The sequence below is a fragment of the Rhinolophus ferrumequinum genome, chromosome 12 (assembly GCF_004115265.2).
Source record: "Rhinolophus ferrumequinum isolate MPI-CBG mRhiFer1 chromosome 12, mRhiFer1_v1.p, whole genome shotgun sequence".
Taxonomy (NCBI): Eukaryota; Metazoa; Chordata; class Mammalia; order Chiroptera; family Rhinolophidae; genus Rhinolophus; species Rhinolophus ferrumequinum.
The window spans coordinates 31,317,315-31,337,776 of record NC_046295.1 but is presented as its reverse complement, the minus strand read 5'-3'; the positions used below and the strand labels follow the sequence as shown (position 1 = coordinate 31,337,776).

The window sequence follows — 20,462 nt, the reverse complement described above, 5'->3', positions numbered from 1 at the left end:
GTTGTGGACCAGAAATGTCATCTAACCCTCAGACTCAGCGACCCCACTGAGTGTCAGTGGGAGATAGGTTTCCAGTTTCTTTTGTCAGTGGTCCTGATGAATTTGTGTCGCTCCAGCCACTCTTCTTACTGTCGTCCAAATAGCCAGAGGAATGAGTTAGCACAACAAAATTGACTGGTCTATGAGGGGATCTATGGGTGGCTTGGTTCCCTGAAGGGTTCAGCTCCCCCAACCATGCCAGTCACTGAACCCTGGTAAGCCATTCTTGTGGTATTTACTGTGAGAGGCATTTGAGTGAAGTCCATGCCTTCATGAAAACTACTCTTCTTGGCTCTCTTATTTTCTAGGCATTTCTCAGTCCTCCTCCTTTGCCCCCAGCCAGTCTGAGCTTCCTGGTACACCTGCAGCCCAGGTACTGCTCCAATCTTCATAAACTCCATGACTGACCCAAAGTCACCAGTAGAAAAATCAACAGAGATGCTAATAGTTATCCCCGAATATTAAAAACTACTCTCTGCCAATTGGACAGTTGGTAGCATGCAGGGAACTTCTGAAATCTCCATGAGACCAAACGTAAAAGCATTTCCAACCCTCTTGCAGAACAGTCTCCAAGGCCAAGAGATACCTGAATTACAGGCCTCATTTAATAATAATTTCCCAGGAAGAGTTTGTTCCTTTCCCAGAAGAGTAGAGCAAAAAAAAACTAAGTTCTTACTAGCATCTCTAGAATATCACAATTGAACATGCATATATTAAAATTGTTGAAGTCTGTAAAATACAGTATCAAGTTCATATTGCTCATATTCTGATTACATTGGTTATTGGTTATTTTTGCCATCTGAGTCTGCTCCCTCCCCATCCTCTTCTAACCTACGCCCTTCTAACCCCACCCTAAGACATTTTCTAAGGCTATGAAATTGAGCATATATAAGAGATTTTAAAAATTATTTCTGATTTTGACTTTGTGACTTTCCTTTCAGAGTCAGGCAGCATGTTGCATTGGAAAGAATCCTTCCAGGGATACCAAACACCAAGGCTTTAGTACAAACTACCATTACCAGATGTGGAAGTTTAGGTAAATCACTAAGGGCCTCCATTTTCTCAACTGTAAAATGGGGGACCCATTTCTAAGGGTCTTCCTTTCCTCTAACATCTTGACAGTGGTTTTAGTATTTGTCACTAAAACTGTTTGGAGTAGATTTGGTGCACTGCTGTAATCTTTTACAAAGTGTTGTTAAGTAGTATACCATAAAGGATCCTTCAGCCTTACCCCCAAACACAAACTAAGTTAGGTGGAACACCATATAAAGTCGCTTGATTTGTAATCTTAGTCCCTCTACGATGGAGTGCAAACTCCTTGTTGTTGCACCCGAGGGCCTTCACTAGTTGAGCCTTCAGGCTCATTCTTAACAAGTCCCCCAGGTAAGGAATCCCTTGCCGCAGGCAAATCTAATAACCAGCAGCAAATCCCTGGGCTTGGCACTCAGGGTTCTGCCTTTAATCAGTCTCCTTCTGCAGCCCAGGATATACTTCCTCTTCACCTTGTCTTCATGGAGAACTTCAATGCATCCTTTAAGAACTGGCCCAAGTCTCTTCAACCAAAATTGTATCAAAGCCATAGGTTCATATGTCGTCAGCTGCTTCAAGGTACCAGCTATTGTATCCATGCTTGCTTCTCCCCTGCAGATTTCATCTTCTGTTCTCTTGGCCGTCTTTCTTGGGAAGTCTTAGAGCCTCTCCTTTGGCTCTTCCCTTCACCTAGAGATCCCTTTCTTGTCCCCATACCTACCTACACTTCATAGGACCGACTCATTCATCACTGTTCTCGGCTCACACGTCACCTCTGCAGAGAGGGAGTCCTTTCTATCCCGGGTCTAAAGTAGTCCCCCGACCAACATTCTTTGAATCATTCCCTTATCCCTGTTTCATTTCTGCTGAAGCGTTTGTCACTATCAGAAATGATTTTGTTTATTTCCTTACTTCTTTGTTCCTCTCCCCAGTTTACCCCTCACTAGAACTTATGCCTCTGCCTGGGGTGCAGCGACCTTGCCTACACATTCACTCATGGAGCTCCAGTGCTTACAACAGCGCCGGACGCTAGTGACAATCAATAAATATCTTCCAAATTAGTGTATTATGTGTGGTGTTTGCAACTATAGGAATGGGTATAACTCAGATTACCTCATGAGTATAGCTTTCCTGGTGAGTGGAAATGAAAAGATGGGTATCCTAGTCAAATTCCCGTCCTTCCCACTTCTCTAGCAACTCTGCTCGGAGTCGGTATTTGAATGCTTTTGCCTTTTGTCTTTCACATCTGTCTCTGCATGTGAAGAATGCTTGATGGCCTAACTTTGTCAAGGCCTTTTACAGCACAGACACTGGAGCCAAACGGTCTAGGTTCAAGTCCCAGTTCTGTCTGTATATGACCTTGGGCAAGTAATTCATCCTCTCTGGGTCTCCGTTTCCCCCTCCGTAAAATGATGCCTCATGAGATTGTCGGGATGACTACAAGTACATATACATCCAGAGCAGTGCCCGGCCGTGTGCGTGCTGGTCACTAATAGTCATCGTTTCCGTCCTTTGGAAGCAGGACACAATTGACAAATCCGAATACAACGAGTATCTGTGAGAGACGAATGTGATGGGGAAAGCATGTGAGACAGAGAAATGAGAGCAGCAGGACATTTGCTTTCAGGAATTTGAAACAATGTAGTTTATTAATTTTACACTTAGATATTTGTAATATACATACATAGAAATCTGAAAGTTATTTAGAGTACCTCCATTTTTTGTTGAGTGTTATAAATTTTATTTTAAAATAGCTTAACAAAACAGATCTTGCATTTTAACATTTTAAAATACTGAATCCATGATATCAAAATTTTGAGCATTTAAAAAGTTATAAAAACCATGATTCAAGTCAACAATTCTGTGTTTTGAGATTCAGTGGGTAAACATGATTTCATTTGTCTATGAAGAATTTACTTTGTTCCCTTCTGGATTTTTCAAGGCTTTCAAAAGTAATCATTCCTTTTGGCAGCTGCAACTTACTCTTTTCTGTTTCCAGTATGTTCTCAGCTTCACCTTAAAAAAAGTACAGACACATGCAAGGTGACAAAGGGGTACCAGCATTTTGTGAGAAGGCCCACTTGCTGTGCGCCAGTGACAAGCTGTAACACTGTGTGGAGGGGTGTCCCCAAATTTCACAGTTAAATATTTCACCCATTGTCCTCAGGAAAAGTGGCCTCCCAAAGGAAACACAGAGATGAATTCTGAAGACTCAGAGAGAGATAAATCAGATGGCAGGGATTTTATTTAACAGAAGACAACATTTAAAAATGTAGAAGAGAAAGCATACCAAGTAATATTATTTTTCCCTGAAGGAAAGTCAGGATAAGTATTAGTTGTGTTTGGAGGGGTTTGAGGTAGAGAAACTACCTATAGTCTGCTTCCCATTGCCCCTTAACATATCACAAGTGGCACGAGAGAAAATCAGGGTACTAAAAATTCTAAATTTTCAGGAAAGTTAATCTTTGACCTGAAACTACTTATAAATACCTGAAATAATATTAGATGTTCTTTAGTCTGTATATACATATATATATATGTATATATACACACACACATATATATATACATACACACACATACACAATTTCATAAACAATTCCTCCTTCAGATAACAGCTAGTACTTTCTTTGACAACTTTTATTGTTGAAGAAGAATTAGAAAAATTAATAAAAAATGATAATACACATTGACATTTCATAAACTTTGGAAATGAAGGCAAATAAATGTTTTCTTAAGTTCTCCTCTTTTAGCACACAATGTATACTCCAAATTCAACAGGGCAGAGTACAGTTTTCAAATTGTAACAGCATTTCAACCATCTGCAAACACTTTTTTCCTTAATCTTAAATCGTAAGTAAAGATCATTATAACTTGTATATAATTAGGCCGGCCACCGATGACAGACTAGATGTCCCCATGTGAGAGTATCACACATATGGCAAATCTCAGTACGTATTTACAGAATGGCTGATGATAAATTCAGCCCAACAGGGATTGTATATCTTGGGGTTTTCACTAGGTAACAGGGATAAATGTTGTAACCTGAACTTTCTTATTTTTTTCTATAATTTTTTTAATTAAAGTTTATTGGGGTGACAATTGTTAGTAAAGTTACATAGATTTCAGTTGTACAGTTCTATATTACATCACCTATATATCCCATTGTGTGTTCACCTGAACTTTCTAATGTGGTAAGTTTTCTGGTGGATTCCAAAGTTGTATTTTTTTTTATAAGAAATTCCCACAACATGCCTTGAAGGTTTAAATATTCTGTAGACTCTGATGGACCTGTAATAAAATTACTGCCAAAACATACAGTCAAAATGTTCCTAGAAAAAAACTCACTCTCCGTTAGTAATATGTTCAAAGGAATGCTGTGTAATAAGAGTTGACGCATCTTAATACTGCATATTAATTTTTATGAGGCATTGAGAATTCTAATGTCCATATAAACAATGAGACATAGTTGAGAATGATGAGAAGACCTTTGCTGTTTCAGACAACAGTTTTTAAACATTGGGAGAATATTTCCTCAATTTTTTTATGCTGTTCACAATGTAATAGCTATGGACACAACACACTTGTAAGCATAACCTACATTATTAACATCTCCTTCATCACTTTAAGTCTAGACCATAGGTTGACAAACTTTTTCAAAGGGCTAGACAGTAAATATTTTAGGCTTGTGAGGCCATTCATCTCTATTGCAATGACTCAGCTCTGTCATGATAATGGGAAAGCTGCCACAGACAATTCAGAAATGAATGGGCATGGCTGTGTTCCAATAAAACTGTATTTTCAAAAAGAGTTGGCCACTCCTCAGGCCATAGTTTTCCAACCCCTGGTCTAGACAAGCAACAACAAAAAATAAGTCAAGTCTTGATTTGGCATTTGCAGTTTTCCATGGTACACGTACTCCCACCACAGTCAACTGCAAGGTCCCAGTGGGATGTCACTGAAGTCAGAGTTGTAGCTGTCTTTTATTGTGTCTGTATATTGTACCTGCATTTCTATCATACAGATCCAATAGATATTCACAGCTTAAGAGTATAGGTAGTAGTAAGATAATTAGAAACCTATGCGTTCTGAGTATTTTTACCACTGTTTTAAATATAATTTAATGTTTATTTTTTTGCAATTTATTTCACTGTAAGTTTATATAATTTAACTTTTAATAATTATTATATTTAACAACCAGCTTATAAAATTCCTGAAAATTTGACAGTTGGTTCTCGTGAGCTGGTATGAGCTGGCTCCGGCATACCACAGTGCGTGAGGGGGCAGAAGTGTTGGTCATGGGGAGCTCAGGGTGAGGGTCTTATCAGAATCTTCATATGTCAAGGGATTATAAGGAGAGGATACTTTAACCAGATGAATCAGAAATAGATCCTCTGGTTTATCAAAGACTTACCTTTCATTCTTTGTAGAAGGGTCCCATAGCCTAGGTCATACTGGTAGGTAAGGACAAAGCTTAAGGGAACGAGAGGGAAGAGGAAGGCTGGTGTCTTCCTTTTTATTGCTCTGGTTCAAGAACAAAGAAGAATAAGTATCAAGAAATGTAAATACATATCTTTATACTCCATGAAAAAAAATGTTTTCCTGTTTTTTGAAAGAATGGCCTTCATTTCAAACGTTACTTAATCATTTGAATCTTCTTTGAAAATAGGATTTTCTTACCCATAACCCCTCACCAGATTCTGCAGTTCTTAAGGACAGGTTCTTGCTCATTTTTATTTGCTGTCGAGGCTCAGATTACTCATTGTATAACTGGTTAAATATTGATATCTATCCTTTAGGGACTGTGGAGGTAAACATGTGAATTCCTTCTATCTCGGGGTCAAGTCAGTCCTCTCTCTAACTTATGAAATGGAGAAAGGACAGAAGAAATCTAAGAAACTAAAGGCAGAAGTAACTATTACTACCATGTTTCTACAGAGTTACCTCCGAGGACTAAGCTATAATGGGGTACTTTGTTTACATATACACTATTTGGACCGAGTCCTATCTTGGCCAACTTAATAATAATACAGTGGCAAAGGCAAAAGAAGTAAATTATTTGAGAAAATTTTAAAGTAAACAACAAACATACCCAGCTGTTAAAGAGATGGCTGCAATGCCAAAAAATGTTCCAAAATATTTGAGGAATTCCCTAGACCAAGCAATCTGCATGGCCATTTGTCTTTCTCTCATTTCATTCTGCATCATTAGCTGCCTTTCCAGCTGAGGAAAAAAGACAAAATGTGGTTTAGTCATCTTTTGAATCTGAGCACAGACTTAATAACCTGCTTTTCCAGTGGATTTTCATTCTTCAATTGCTTTGATTCATTTTTTTTAACAAAATGCTCAATAGACTTTTGAAAAAGTCCCTCTGGACAGCTATCCCCAACTGTCACTTTGGCAGTGAAATCTTCCTGGAATATGTACAGAATAGGAATGATATTCACTTTCTGTGTCCTGAGGTATTGAACACATGTGGTCTGGAGCTTTTATCCAAGCCTAAAATATATGTTCACTTTAATATATCACGGGTGAGGAAAGATCTGTGTGTCTTTAAATGCAGATGCTTCCTATTGGCCTTTATTACAACGTTCACTGAGATCATTTAGCCTTCCAAATCCATCCAGCTCCAAATTGAAGTTGATTTGGAGTATCAGGTCCATATCGCTCCATGATGGTAGGGGAGTATTATTTTGAGACATCAATAGAGACTTTTCTTTGCCACCATTTTCTTGTTGCTCCAAGTCCTTCACCACTTTAGTCAGTGCCTCCCACAGCTTTGGAGTAGAAAGCAGATACAGCCCAGAACACAGGACACTGGATTTCTGCATGTATTTTTGAAACCCCAAGCATTATTTTGGGAGAGTTAGATACGTGAGAGAAAAAAGTTGTTTTTAATTCTAAAATCCTGGCATGATGTATTATTAGCAAAGCATAGAGGATAGCAAGCATAGAATTTATGATGTAAACCATAGGGTGGGGAGGAATGAGTAATAATATGACTCAGTTTCCCCTCCATTCCTTTTTTCTACTGTGGGAAGCAACTGGGAGAGGAGAATGAGATTTTTAGATATAAAGATGGGGCTTGGCTCCTTAGCCCCTCTTAGGAGTTGAAGCCCCAGGGGATGTAGTGAATTTGGGGTTTGGGGATCCCCAGACTAAGAGCACTTGTGGTCCTGCCTCCTGTTGAGAACTCCGGGTAGGGAAAACTAAAGTACAGCAGAAATGGATGCAGGGCAGATCTAGGCCTAGAGCAGACGTGAGAGAGGCCACCTCAGTCTCCCTCAGATGCCACAAGGTATGCAAAACATTTGTAAGGTTCTCGTGTCAACCTGGAGAGGGTCACAGGAGGTAACTAAGAATTCAAAGCAGGTGGCTTACCAAGGAGCCACCACAGCCATAATAGACACTTGGGTAGAGACCATAAGCCAAGGGGTGGTGGAGGAAGGCAACTGGATGTCAGAGGATCAGCAGCACCTCAGAGCACAGCTTGAAAATGGTCAGACACCCTCAGAGAAAATCACCTGGTACTGCCCAGGTTGGTCAAACAGAAAACAACAGCAGAAAAGCCTCCTCCAACCAGATGTGCCTTCTCCAATGCCCATGAGACCTGAGACCACCTGGACCTAAACCTAAATTGGTCCAGAAAGAAAGGGACAGAGAAGGGGGGAGGGCAAGCTAATTTCAACTCTTTATCTACAAAGAAATGAGTTTTACCCTAGAAATAATTGAGTCTCTTTGACCTGTCAAAATTAAATTTGCCTTCGGCAGCAGAAATTGAAGTTCATTTTGAATTCAATTAGAGGGTCAAAAATAGTGTTTTTGCACACATAATTATTTAGTATGTGAAATTCATCCTTAGTATATTACTTACTCAAATATCTTACATGATAGTTGCTAATATGCCCCCAAAGTGATTTGGTGCATCAATTAATTATTTGTTTTGTTATCAAAAGGCAACTAAAGCCAGTTATGACACAGACAAACCCAAGACCAGTGGTTCTGATCTTGGTTGCACATTGTGAGCATCTGGGGAGCATTTCAAAGTCCCAATGCCCAGGCTCAGACCTCAGACAGTTAAACCAGAAGGGACCAATGAAACCAAGACCAGTCATCAGTATTTTTTAAAGGTCTCCAGGTCACTCCAGTGTGCAGCGAGGATTGAGAACCACTGCCTGAGATGAAAGACTTCACAACCTAGGTTTTTTCAACCAAAGATCAGGCTGAAATAGTGTGAAAAGTAATCCTCTGGGAACTCTCAAACAATTGTGAACAAGTAAGGGTGGTCGAACTAACATGTATGGTACTGTCGTGGATACATGACTCTCTGCATTTGTCAAAACCCTTAAAACTTTACAGCACAGAGTGAACCTTACTGTATACAAATTTACACGTCACCCAGAAGGTCGGGGGATACACAGGATAGAATGTGGACGGTGACAAAATAATCTAATTCTATTATAAATGTATGACAGAACTTCACTGAAGGGGATAGAGGAAAAGGAACTAATCTAACTTGGGAAAATGGTATTTTGACTGGAAACTGTAGATCTAAAGATAAAAGGAACTGTACATAAATATTGTACTCTAGTTACTAAAGTGATTTCTCACAGGGTATGGGTTAACAATTCTGAAACTACACGTATAACTGGAAATGAACAAACAATAAATTCATGGCAGATGGTGGGAGTCAGGTTTCTTACAATTAGAAAGGGAGATTACAAAAAAGCAAGGGGAAAACACTAGAATGAACCATGGTATATTGGACTAGAGGCAGTGACATCAGTATGAACTCATATTTAACTTAATATAGGTACAGCTAGACAGATAAAATTATAGATATACATGGTTAGTGGAACTGTATATATTTCCTAGCTCTGTCCTCTGACACCCTTGTAGCAAAGAGCACACCCAGCAGCCAGATTTTGGTTTATAATATTACCCTCCAATAAAAGGAACCAGGGCTCCTTGGAGAAATGGCTGACCTAAGACTGGAACAGGAAATATACAAAATGAGCAAGAGCATTTTATGGTGCCAGAAAAAAAAAAAAGGGTCATGTCAGAGGGACACAGGAGCCAACCTAAAGGAGCTCCCAATGACCAAAACTGGAACAATTTGAGCAGCAAATATATAACATAGTATTGGATTACGACCCAAAGTATAAAATAAATATCCATGAGTCCATACTGACATAAATGCAGGAGATACATATCCTATACAGAAAAACTCCAAATCATTTGTGTAGATCCTGCCCTGCCAAGTTCAAGGAGGTGGAATTTAATTCCTACCCCTTGATGGTGGGCTTTGCTGTTAGTTGCTTCCAAGGAGTAGAGTCTGAGAGGGCAGGAGGAGAGAAGGGAAAGGAATATTACATTGGAGGAACCTGGCAAACACTACCTTGGCCAAGTGATCATTAGTGATGAGACATGTTGGTAGCAGGTGTCCTTGATGTGATGTGAGAAGGGCGCTTCACCTCTGTGGTCTTCCACCCAAAACCCCATAACCCCAATCTAAGCATGAGACAAACCCAAACTGGGGGACATTTTACAAAATACCTGACCAGTACTCCTCAAACCTCACATGGTCATCAAAAACATGGAAAATTGGACAAACTATTACAGTCCAGAGGAGACAAAGGAGACAAGAAGACTAAATGTAATGTGGCATCCTGGATAGGATTCTGGGACAGCAAAAGAACATTTGGAAAACACGAATGAAATATGAATATGGAATTTATTTAATAGTAATATACCAATGTTAGCGTCTCAGTTGTGACAACTATCCATGGTAATGTCAGATATTACCTGGAGAGTATATTAAGTACAGGGTATTCAGGAACTCTGTATTCCTTTTCTATAACTCTAAAACTATTCCAAAATTTCAGTTTATTTTTTTAAATTGTTATGAACAAATCTTATATTCTGGATCTCTAGTTTCCTATTGATGAGAATGGAGGCAGTCATCTCCGTACATCATAGATACATTGTGAAAACCAGCGAGACTGTATCTGCAAAACCTCTTGAGCATAAGGTTAACAAAAATCTGTGCACACCCTCTCCATGGGCAAAAAAATATTGATGAAAAACATCATTGAGCTGTAATGTTAATTACCAATTAAAACTTTGTTAATTACTCCATACTTAATAAGATTGTGTTTAAAGTCATATGTATAGATCAAACACATTTTAAAATTCAGATCAATAAATTTTGTAATTATATTAATTCAATCGTTAATTTACCAATAATAGGCATCATTTAACTAAATGTACATTCATTTTCACCCTTCTTCCCCAAATATTAAGAACTAAGAAAAAATAAGCAAAAGAGAAATGTACAAGTGTCCTTAATAATCTCTAACCCAAATCATAAATATAAATTTCTTTATTCTATTTTTAAAAATGTTAGACCTTTCTATAGAAATAATTTTCCTATCTCTGTGACTTTTTATGTTGCTTTACAGAACAATTTGAAATTTAAATGTTCCTGATTATGACTTCAGACTCTAATGATGTTATAGGCTTATCTGATACTAGTTTAACAACTACAAAACCACAATTAATTTTAAAGAGAACATAATAAAAGGGAGCTAGCTTATTAAAAGTAATTGTACATAGTAGGAAAGACCACATCTAACCACCTTTATAAAACTGTTACACCTGTTACATCTGTTCTTTCCTGTGTTACAGCTGTTAAAACTGTTACATCTGTTCTTTCTTGTGTATTTTGATTCTTCAGTTTCTTTGTTTAAAAATATTAAGGACAGCCACAAAATTACTGATCTCAGTAATTTGTCAGTCTCTTGAGCTTCAGAAGGGACAATTACATAAAGGTCCACAGACCACTTTATATAAGTTTCCCCTTAATACAATAATAAAATGATTAAATTTCACTTGGACACAAATGTTTCACAAACATTTTCAGAGTACAAAGAAGTCAATGACATTGTCCTATAAATTATCATCATTGAAGTTTCTTTTTTTAATTGGAGCCTTTCCTAGTTTTGAGAAATAATTACGTGAGCCTTGAGAAAAAAATCAGTTTACTTCTGTGTTTTCAGTTTCCAGTGGTCTTTTAGTTTATGCATAATGTGTTCACATGTAATAGAAAAGTTGTCTTTGCTTAACTGGACAATACTAAAAAGTTATTTCTATGTGTCTGCCACAAAAGAGGTTTTGTTTTCATCAGAAATGAGAATATTTTACATATGTCTATGCCTTTGTTAAATTAACAGAACCATTATAATTTTTTTAATTTATGAATTTGTCTTTTATTAAAATATATTGGGGTGACAAGTGTTAGTAAAGTTGCATAGGTTTCAGGTGTACAGTTCTGTACAGAACCATTATTGATACCATCTAAACTAAAAGTAAAATCAGAATTTCAGGTAAACAAAACATAAACTAAGATCATTTAAAAAAAAAGGCAACCATAATGAAAGTTGTGACAAGTGGCATTTAATTTTAACTTGTTTTTCTCAACAACCAGTAAGCAGTTTGGAAAGAATCTGAAAGGGGAAATGAGTAGTAAATTGAAGCTTTAAAAAAAACACACTATTTTTAAATCAATGACTTATGAAAATAATCGAATATGAACAAAATTGTAGTATTATTCAGAAGCTTAAATGCTTTGGTTACATCATCTTGTTACATAGCTTCCAGTAACTATTACAACACAATTAAATACATTCTTACTGTCAGAGGTTTGTAAATAATGAGGTTACACTAAGTAAAAAATCAGAATTGGAGTTTGGCAAAAACCTTTTATAGTAAGGTATGGATTCCAAAGTACTTGCAGATGGAATTTCCCCACCAAGACTAGAACATACTGACAAGATGAACAGAGCCTGGGAAAGAACAAAAGACCAATGATCTCAACCATTATCTAAGATTCTTTAAAGACACAGCTGCTAACAGTATCTGGTATATTAAAACACTATTAACTGAAGTCGAAGACAGTTCCACAACTGAAATAAAAACAACAGTTAAGACTATTTTCTTTTATCCTGGATTTCTTCATTTTAAAAAGTACATGTCTCTTAGTTTGATAATTAATGTTCCACTATGTCAGCCCTAACTGCACAAAGCTAAGACAGACCTCTGTGCTATGATACTTGGAACTCAGAAGCAAAATATGCTTCAAAAAATAAAGTCAGAAAGCCCTTAAGAAATGGCAGGATGTTTGTTTCTACTATATTGTGGCAGCTAATGCTGTGACCCACCAGGTGCTGAGTATTGTACTAGTTTACATACAGATTTTCCTACAAAACTGAGGTTGGTCTATGAGTTGAAGACAATGGAGTCCACTCCTCTCATTTAGTTGAAACAAAATGAGTATTATTGCAGGTTATTTGGCAATTTAAGAATTTTGAGGGGAGCCATAATGTTAATTCGCTTTCCATACTATCAGGAACAACAAAGCCAGGAGAAATGCTCAGCCTGGGTATGGAACTCTCCTAGGGGCACCCCACAGCTGCTGCTGCTTGTCACAGATGCTCAGGACCAAATACTCAAACTCCACCTCCACATTCCTAAAATACTAATCACCTCCACTACGAGGGTTATAAGAAGATACAATATCTTCTTGAAACTTTACATGTTCAAATCTACCTCCCAAGTTTCCTTCAGGATGCCTATTTGGCAGAACCAGGTCAGATGTAAAACTCAGCTGCAAGGGAGTCTGGGAAATTTGCCTTTCCAGCCTTTGTTCTGTAGGCAGGTATGTTATAAGGAGGTAGAAATGGATCTGAAGTTGAGTAATCAGTATTACCTGCCACAAAGGTATTATTTCAATTTACAGTTGAGGAAACTTGAGGATCAGAATTGGAGTGATTTTCACTGTGGCCTGTTATTAAATGGCAGATCTGTGATTCAAACCCAGGTGTGCCTGTTCCAAAGCCTAAACGTGCAGTCAACTATAACTAGTAATCAAGTCAATGTGGAAAATAGGGGCAAAGTGCAAGAATTTTATAAGGACGCTACATAATGAGCTCTAACTGACCTGGGGTACAGACTAACTGAATTATTCTGTTCAAGTCTTTTTGAAAGAGCCTCTACACATACTGTTGCCAAGTTCTCCCCCGCAGCATTTCAAGCCCCCCAGCCCTGCAGTGATTTCAGTGACCTCCACTCTCTGAATGTGAGCCTACCCATGCCCCCGTGACCCTCTCCTCATTGCTATATCTAATTCCTCAGACAACTGGAAGAGTCACCACATCCAGTAATGACCCTGGCCTGTAGACATGACCTTCTGAACATTTGAGATATGCCCTCTCTTACCCTGTTGCACAAGCATGGGTTCCGGGCTCCAGGCCAAGGGCCCTGGGAGAGATCAAGTCCAGCCTGTGGTTTTATAAGGAAACTACTATCTGTGCTCAAGGTGAAGAAGCTAAGGAAGTTCTGAAAGGTCAAGGCCTGCTCCCCGTTTATAAATGGGACACAAAGGGAAAAGGCAACCCTAAGAACAGATGAGCACTGGAGCCTTTTCTAGAGAAAGTCCTTCACATTCTGTATTTGTTTACTTTCCCCCAGAATTTCCCTCGCAGCCATTTCCTCTGGGTCTTCTCAGTTCCCCGTGATATCATCATCTTCCAGGCTCCAGCTACCATTTCTTGCGGGTGACTTTTGAATTCTAAATCTCCGTCCTAGAACTCTTCAATGGGAGATCGTATTTCCGACTGCCTTCTGGACATCTCCACTGGCAGATGGAGAGCCACCGTGTCTCTGCAAGTCTCTTGAATCCAGTCTCCTTCCTGCTCTCCCTGCTCCAGCTCCAGCTCAGATCGTTGCCCATCAACAAAGCACTGCATTACTGCCAATCTGTCTTCTCTATTCCTAGTTTCTTCTCCCTCCAACCCATCTTTATACTGTTCTCTTTATATTTATTTATGTTGATATTCCTGTCTCAAAAACAATGTGATGCTACTTTCCTGCTTTAAAATTTTCACTAACTCCTAAACATGACATAGTCCTTAGAAATCCTATTACACTTTACCTCTTGGGCTTCATGTCCTGTCCTTCATGTCTTCCCCTAGGCCCCAGCCACCAACTCTCACCCAGGCCAGGAATGTCCACCTTTCCGCTCCTTCTTACTCATGGAAAGAGACAGACTTTGGAGTCACATGGACTGGCTCCGATTCTAGCTCTGTTACTTACTTGCGGTGTGACTGTGGGCGAGCCCCCAAATCTCTTGACTTCAATTTCTATCTCTAGGAACAACATAGTTACTTTACAAGGTTCCTCTCCTAAATAAGATGGCATATTTGCAAGGGCTGGTGCACTGCAGGCATTGGTATGTTAACCCCTTTGTCTTGCCTTTTTCTTTGCGGGGGAGCAGGGGGGACAGTGGTTACCTAGACTTAGAGCCTTCTTCCTTTCCTCTTTTCCCTTTCCCTTTCTTGGATAGTTCACCTGTTTTCCTGACTTCGAAGTTCCTCTTTGCTGAGATCCCCACATCTCTCTCCGGAGCCCCATCCGCTCACTGAGCAAGGCTGCCAGGGGCAGCCGGCTCACACGCATTCCTGGCGCTACCCCAGATTCAACATCTCTACACTCTGACTATTGTTGCCTCCAGACCAGCTCCCCTGCTAGTTCCTTGTATTCCTCAGAGGCTCCACAATTCTTCCAGAGGAAGAAAACTTTAGTTTCATCTTCAACATACTCCTCTTCTTAATCCCCCAAGTATCTAGTTAGTCCAGAAATTCTACCAACTTTTCTTTTGAAATCTCCCCCATTTCTCCATTCTTGCTGCTTCCCCTGAAATCCAAGCCCTTTTCAATTTGGCTACTGCAGTAGCCCCATGCGAGCCTTCTATGTCCAGCCTGTGGTTTATGGACAGTAACAAAAGCCCAGAGGTTAATACTGTGGGCACTGGGGCCAGACTGCCTGTATTTGAAGCCTGGTTCCATCACTTGCAAACTGTGTGGCTTTTGGCGAGTCTTGCATCTCTCTGTGCCTCAGTTTCCTCATCTGTGAAATGCAGCAAATGACAATGCCTACCTTAAAGGGTTAAGTGAGAAAATACATGCAAAAGTTTAGAGCAGAACTTTAATAAGGATTCAATAAAAGTTACTATTATTTGCCTAGAGGATAGATATAAAATTATAAGATTGATTATTTAAAAATGTAAATTCTACCCATTTGTGCATCTGCTCAAAAACTTACAATGAACATTCTCAAAGATAGACCATATGTTGGGACATGAAACTAGCCTCAGCCAATTTAAGATTGAAATCATACCAAGCATATTCTCTGATCACAAGGCTTTGAAATTGGATATCAACTGCAAAAAGAAAGCAGGAAAAATTACAAATATGTGGAGATGAAACAACATGTTTTTAAAGAATGACTGGGTCATAGAAAAAGAAGAGAGATCAAAAGATACATAGAAACAAATGAGACTGAAAATACATCCTATCAAAAGTATTGGGAGGTAGTGAAGCAGTAATAAGAGTGAAATTTATATCATTACAGGCCTATCTCAACAAACAAGAAAAATCCCAGATAAACAACCTCATGTTACACCTTAAAAAACTAGAAAAAAGATGAACAAATGAAACCCAAATTCAGCAGAAGGAAGGAAATAATAAAAATCAGAGCAGAACTAAATCAAATAGAGAACAAAAAGGCAATAGAGAAAATAATGCAACCAAGAGCTGGTTCTTTGAAAAGATTAATAAAATTGACAAACCCTTGGCTAGACTCACTAAGATAAAAAGAGAAAAGACACAAATAGACAAAATCAGAAATGAAAGAGAAGTTACTATGGATACCACATAAATACAAAGGATCAATCAAGAATACTATGAAGGACTATATGCCACCAAATTCAATAACCTCAAAGAAATGGACAAGTTCTTAGAAACATATAGCCTTCCTAGACTGAATCACAAAGAACTGGAAAATCTAAATAGATCAAGCAACTGTAAGAAATTGAATCAGTCATCTGAAACTTTCCCAAAAGCAAAAGTCCAGAACGAGATGGCTTCACTCGTGAATTCTACCAAACATTCAAAGAGGATCTAATACCTGTCCTCCTCAAACTCTTCCAAAAAATTGAAGAAGAAGCAATACTTCCTAACTCATTTTATGAGACCAACATTACCCTGATACCAAAACCTGGTAAGGACAACACAAAAAGGAAAATTACAGACCAATATCTCTGATGAATACAGATGCAAAAATCCTAAACAAAATTCTAGCAAATTGAATACAACAATGCATTAAAAAGATTATACATCACGATCAAGTGGGGTTCATCCCAGGGCCACAAGGATGGTTCAACATAACACAAATCGATCAATGTGATACACCACATAAACAAAATAAAAGATGAAAATCATTTAATTATATCAGTAGATGCAGAAAAAGCATTTGACAAGATACAACATCCATTTATGATTAAAACACTTAATAAAATGGTATAGAAGGAAAATACCTTAACATAATAAAGGCCATATATGACAAACCCTCAGCTAATATCATAATTAACAGTGAAAAACTGAAGCCCTTCACTCTACATTCAGGAAAAAGACAGGGTTGTCCCCTATCATCTCTGCTTTTCAACATAGTATTGGAAGTCTTTGCCAGAGCAGTCAGGCAACAGAAAGAAATAAAAGGTATCCGAATTGGGAATGAAGAAGTTGTCAACTTTTTGCAGATGACATGATGCTTTATATAGAAAACCCTAAAGGCTCCACCAAAAAGCTATTAGAAACAATAAATGATTACAATAAAGTTGCTGGCTACAAAATCAATGTATAAAAATCCATTGCATTCCTACATACTAACAATGAAATTTCAGAAAAAGAAATAAAAAACAATTCCTTTTGCAACAGCAACAAAAAGAATAAAATACCAAGCCGGCCTGGTGGCTCAGGCAGTGGAGCTCCGTGCTCCTAACTCCGAAGGCTGCCGGTTTGATTCCCACATGGGCCAGTGGGCTCTCAAGCACAAGGTTGCCAGTTCAATTCCTCGAGTCCCGTAAGGGATGGTGGGCAGTGCCCCCTGCAACTAAGATTGAACACGGCACCTTGAGCTGAGCTGCTGCTGAGCTCCCGAATGGCTCAGTTGGCTGGAGTGCATCCTGTCAACCACAAGATTGCCGGTTGGACTCCCGCAAGGGATGGTGGGCTGTGCCCCCTGCAAGTAGCAACAGCAACTGGACCTGGAGCTGAGGTGCGCCCTCCACAACTAAGATGGAAAGGACAACTTGAAGCTGAACGGCACCCTCCACAACTAAGATTGAAAGGACAACAACTTGACTTGGAAGAAAGTTCTGGAAGTACACACTGTTCCTCTCTAAAGTCCTGTTCCCCTTCCCCAATTAAAAAAAAAAAAAAGAAAATATACACCTCATTAAAAAAAAAAAAGAATAAAATACCTAGGAGTAAACTTAACAACGGATGTGAAGGACCTATATACTGAAAACTATAAGACATTTTTAAAAGAAATGGAAGAAGACACAGAGAAATGGAAAGACATTCCATGTTCATGGATTGGAAGAATCAACATAGTTAAAATGGCCATATTACCCAAAGCAATATACAGATTTAATGCAATCCCCATCAAAGTCCCAAGGGCATTTTTCAAAGAAATAGAACAAAAAATCATCAGATATGTATGGAACCACAAAAGACCCCCAATAGCCAAAGCAATACTAAGAAAAAAGAACAATGCCGGAGGTATCACACTCCCTGACTTCAGCTTGTACTACAGGGCAACCATAATCAAATCAGCATGGTATTAGCAGAAAAACATACACACAGACCAATGAAATAGAACTGAAAACCCAGAAATAAACCCACATAAATATGGACAGATAATTATTGACAAAGGAGCCAAAAACATACAACAGAGAAAAGAAAAACATACAACAGGGAAAATAAATGGTGCTGGGAAAATGGGAAAGCCACATGCAAAAGAATGAAACTAGACTGTTATCTGTCACCAAGTACAAAAATTAACTCAAAATGGATCAAAGACCTAAAGTTAAGATCTGAAAAAAAACTGCATAGAAGAAAACATAGGTACTAAAGTTAGGACTTTGTGTTCAAAGAGGATTTTATGCTTTGACCTCAAAGGCATGGGAAATAAAAGTAAAAATAAATGAATGAGACTATATCAAACTAAAAGCTTCTGCACAGCAAAAGAAACCATCAACAAAGAGGCAACCAACCGAATGGGAGATGAAATTTGCAAACAATGCTTCCGATAAGGGGCTAATATCCAAAATATATAAGGAACTCATACAAATCAACAAGGAAAAGATAAACAATCCAATTAAAAAATGGGCAGGAGACATGAACAGAAACTTCTTCCAACAAGACATACAAATGGCCAACACATACATGAAAAAAATGTTCAACTTCATTGGCTATTAGGGAAATGCAAATCAAAACACAATGAGATATCATCTCACACCTGTTAGAATGTGTATTATCAACAAGACAAATAATAACAAGTGTTGGAGAGGCGTGGAGAAAAAAAGAACCCTCATACTCTGTTGGTGGGAATGTAAATTGGTATGGCTGCTGTGGAAAACAGTATGGAGGATTCTCAAAAAATTAAGACTAGAATTACCATATGACCCAGCAATGCCTCTCCTGGGTATCTACCCCCAAAATTTGAAAACATTTATCTGTAAAGATATATGTACTCCCATGCTCATTGCAGTGTTATTTATGGTGGCCAAGACATGGAAACAGCCAATGTGTCCTTTGATAGATGATTGGATAAAGAAGATTTGGTATATGTACACAATGGAATACTACTCTGCCATAAGAAACGATGAAACACGGACATTTGAGACAACATGATGGATCTAGAGATTATTATGCTAAGTGAAATAAGTCAGACAGAAAAAGTCAAGAGCCACATGATTTCACTTATATGTGGGATTAAAACTGAAGGCAATAAAAGAACAAGACAAAGAAAGAAACAAACACTCACAGACACAGATAACAGTTTAGTGGTTACCAGAGGGTAAGGGGGAAGGGGAGATAGCAGAAGAAGGTGAAGGGGGTCAAATATATGCTGATGGAAGGAGAACTGACTCTGGGTGGTGAACACATAATGCAATACATAGATGATGGATTACAGAATTGTACACCTGAAACCTATGTAGTTTTGTTGACCACTGTCACCCCAATAAATTTTAATTTAAAGAAATTCACATTCACTGGAGGATTTGACTAGCATTTGGTTTCATTTACAAAATTAGATTGTTAAACCTCTTAAACATTTCAAATTGCATTTTAAAATTTAATATGTGGGCTTGAAAACTTCAAAGGCCTGACTAACAAACAAAATGTTCCTTGATTATTAATCCTAATAAATCTAGTCAATTAGGAAAAAAAAGAAAATAACGTTTATGCAGTACCTAAAAATCAGAGTCCAGTTAACATCAGAAACTTAATCTCGTGATATAATAATTGTTTTTTTAAAATAATTTTTTATTTTTCAATTAGAGTTAACATATAATATTATATTAGTTCCAGGTGTACAACATAGTGTTTAGACATTTATATAACTTATGAAATGATCGCCCTGATAAGTCTAGTCCCCATCTGACACCATATATAGTCACTACAATGTTATTGACTGTATTCCTTATGCTCTACCCTACATCCCCATGACTACTGTGTAGCAACCAATTCTTTGTCCCTCCCCTGGTGACCCATTCCCCCCAACCTTTCTCCCATCTAGCAACAATCAAAATGTTTGCTGTATCTATAAGTTCATGTCTGTTTTGTTTGTTCATTTATTTTGTTTTTTAGATTCCATATATAGGTGAAATCACATGGTACAATAATTGTTAATAGGATGAATTCCTAGGGCAGGTGATCTCCAATTCTAATTAATTTTAGGCAAGGCTTTAAATTAGAAATTTCTTATTTAAACCTGATTTCAATGTGAAAACAAAAGTAGATTGTGGAAAGAATTCATTATGTAATTATCCACTTCTGGGAAATAACATTTCCAATATTCATGTTCACATGGGATTTGAAAAATAAAATAGCATCTCATTATTATAATAACCATTAATTCCTGAAATGGAAAAAAATAGTTATTTTTACATTCTGTCTTTATGGTTCTGATTTGTATGGGTCTAAGTGTTCTACAGAAAGGTGAGCCTGACCCAGTCATAACCAATAAATTTTAGATTTCCTGTTGTTTAATCCCTGTAGTGACACTTATTCCTCCTTCAATACAATGCTAAATAAAAACCCAAACTGAATAGCCACAGGTAGGGAGAAGTCAAATTGAGAAACATAAATGTAATTAGAGTTTTATGTCAAAACTTTCTTTTATAATCTTCCTGAATGTTCTTTTCTTAATAAGAAAGAGGTGCATTTTTTTTTTTTACTATGGGCTGTTTATTCACACTGACTTCTTTT

At 38.0% G+C, this 20,462-nt stretch overlaps 1 protein-coding gene across 3 annotated transcripts in view; it reads right to left on the bottom strand.

Moving 5' to 3' along the window:
- Window positions 1-2,692: 2,692 nt before the first annotated feature.
- Window positions 2,693-20,462, bottom strand: part of PLGRKT (plasminogen receptor with a C-terminal lysine) — a 41,868-nt gene continuing 24,098 nt past the window's right edge. For all 3 annotated transcript variants that reach the window (XM_033124013.1, XM_033124014.1, XM_033124015.1), the window contains exons 3-5: window positions 6,161-6,291; window positions 5,483-5,592; window positions 2,693-3,084 (exon numbers count right to left, since the gene is read on the bottom strand). In XM_033124013.1, coding sequence (XP_032979904.1) covers window positions 2,963-3,084; window positions 5,483-5,592; window positions 6,161-6,291 — 363 coding nt within the window. In that variant the 3' untranslated portion in view covers window positions 2,693-2,962. The remainder of the gene's footprint in view (window positions 3,085-5,482; window positions 5,593-6,160; window positions 6,292-20,462) is intronic.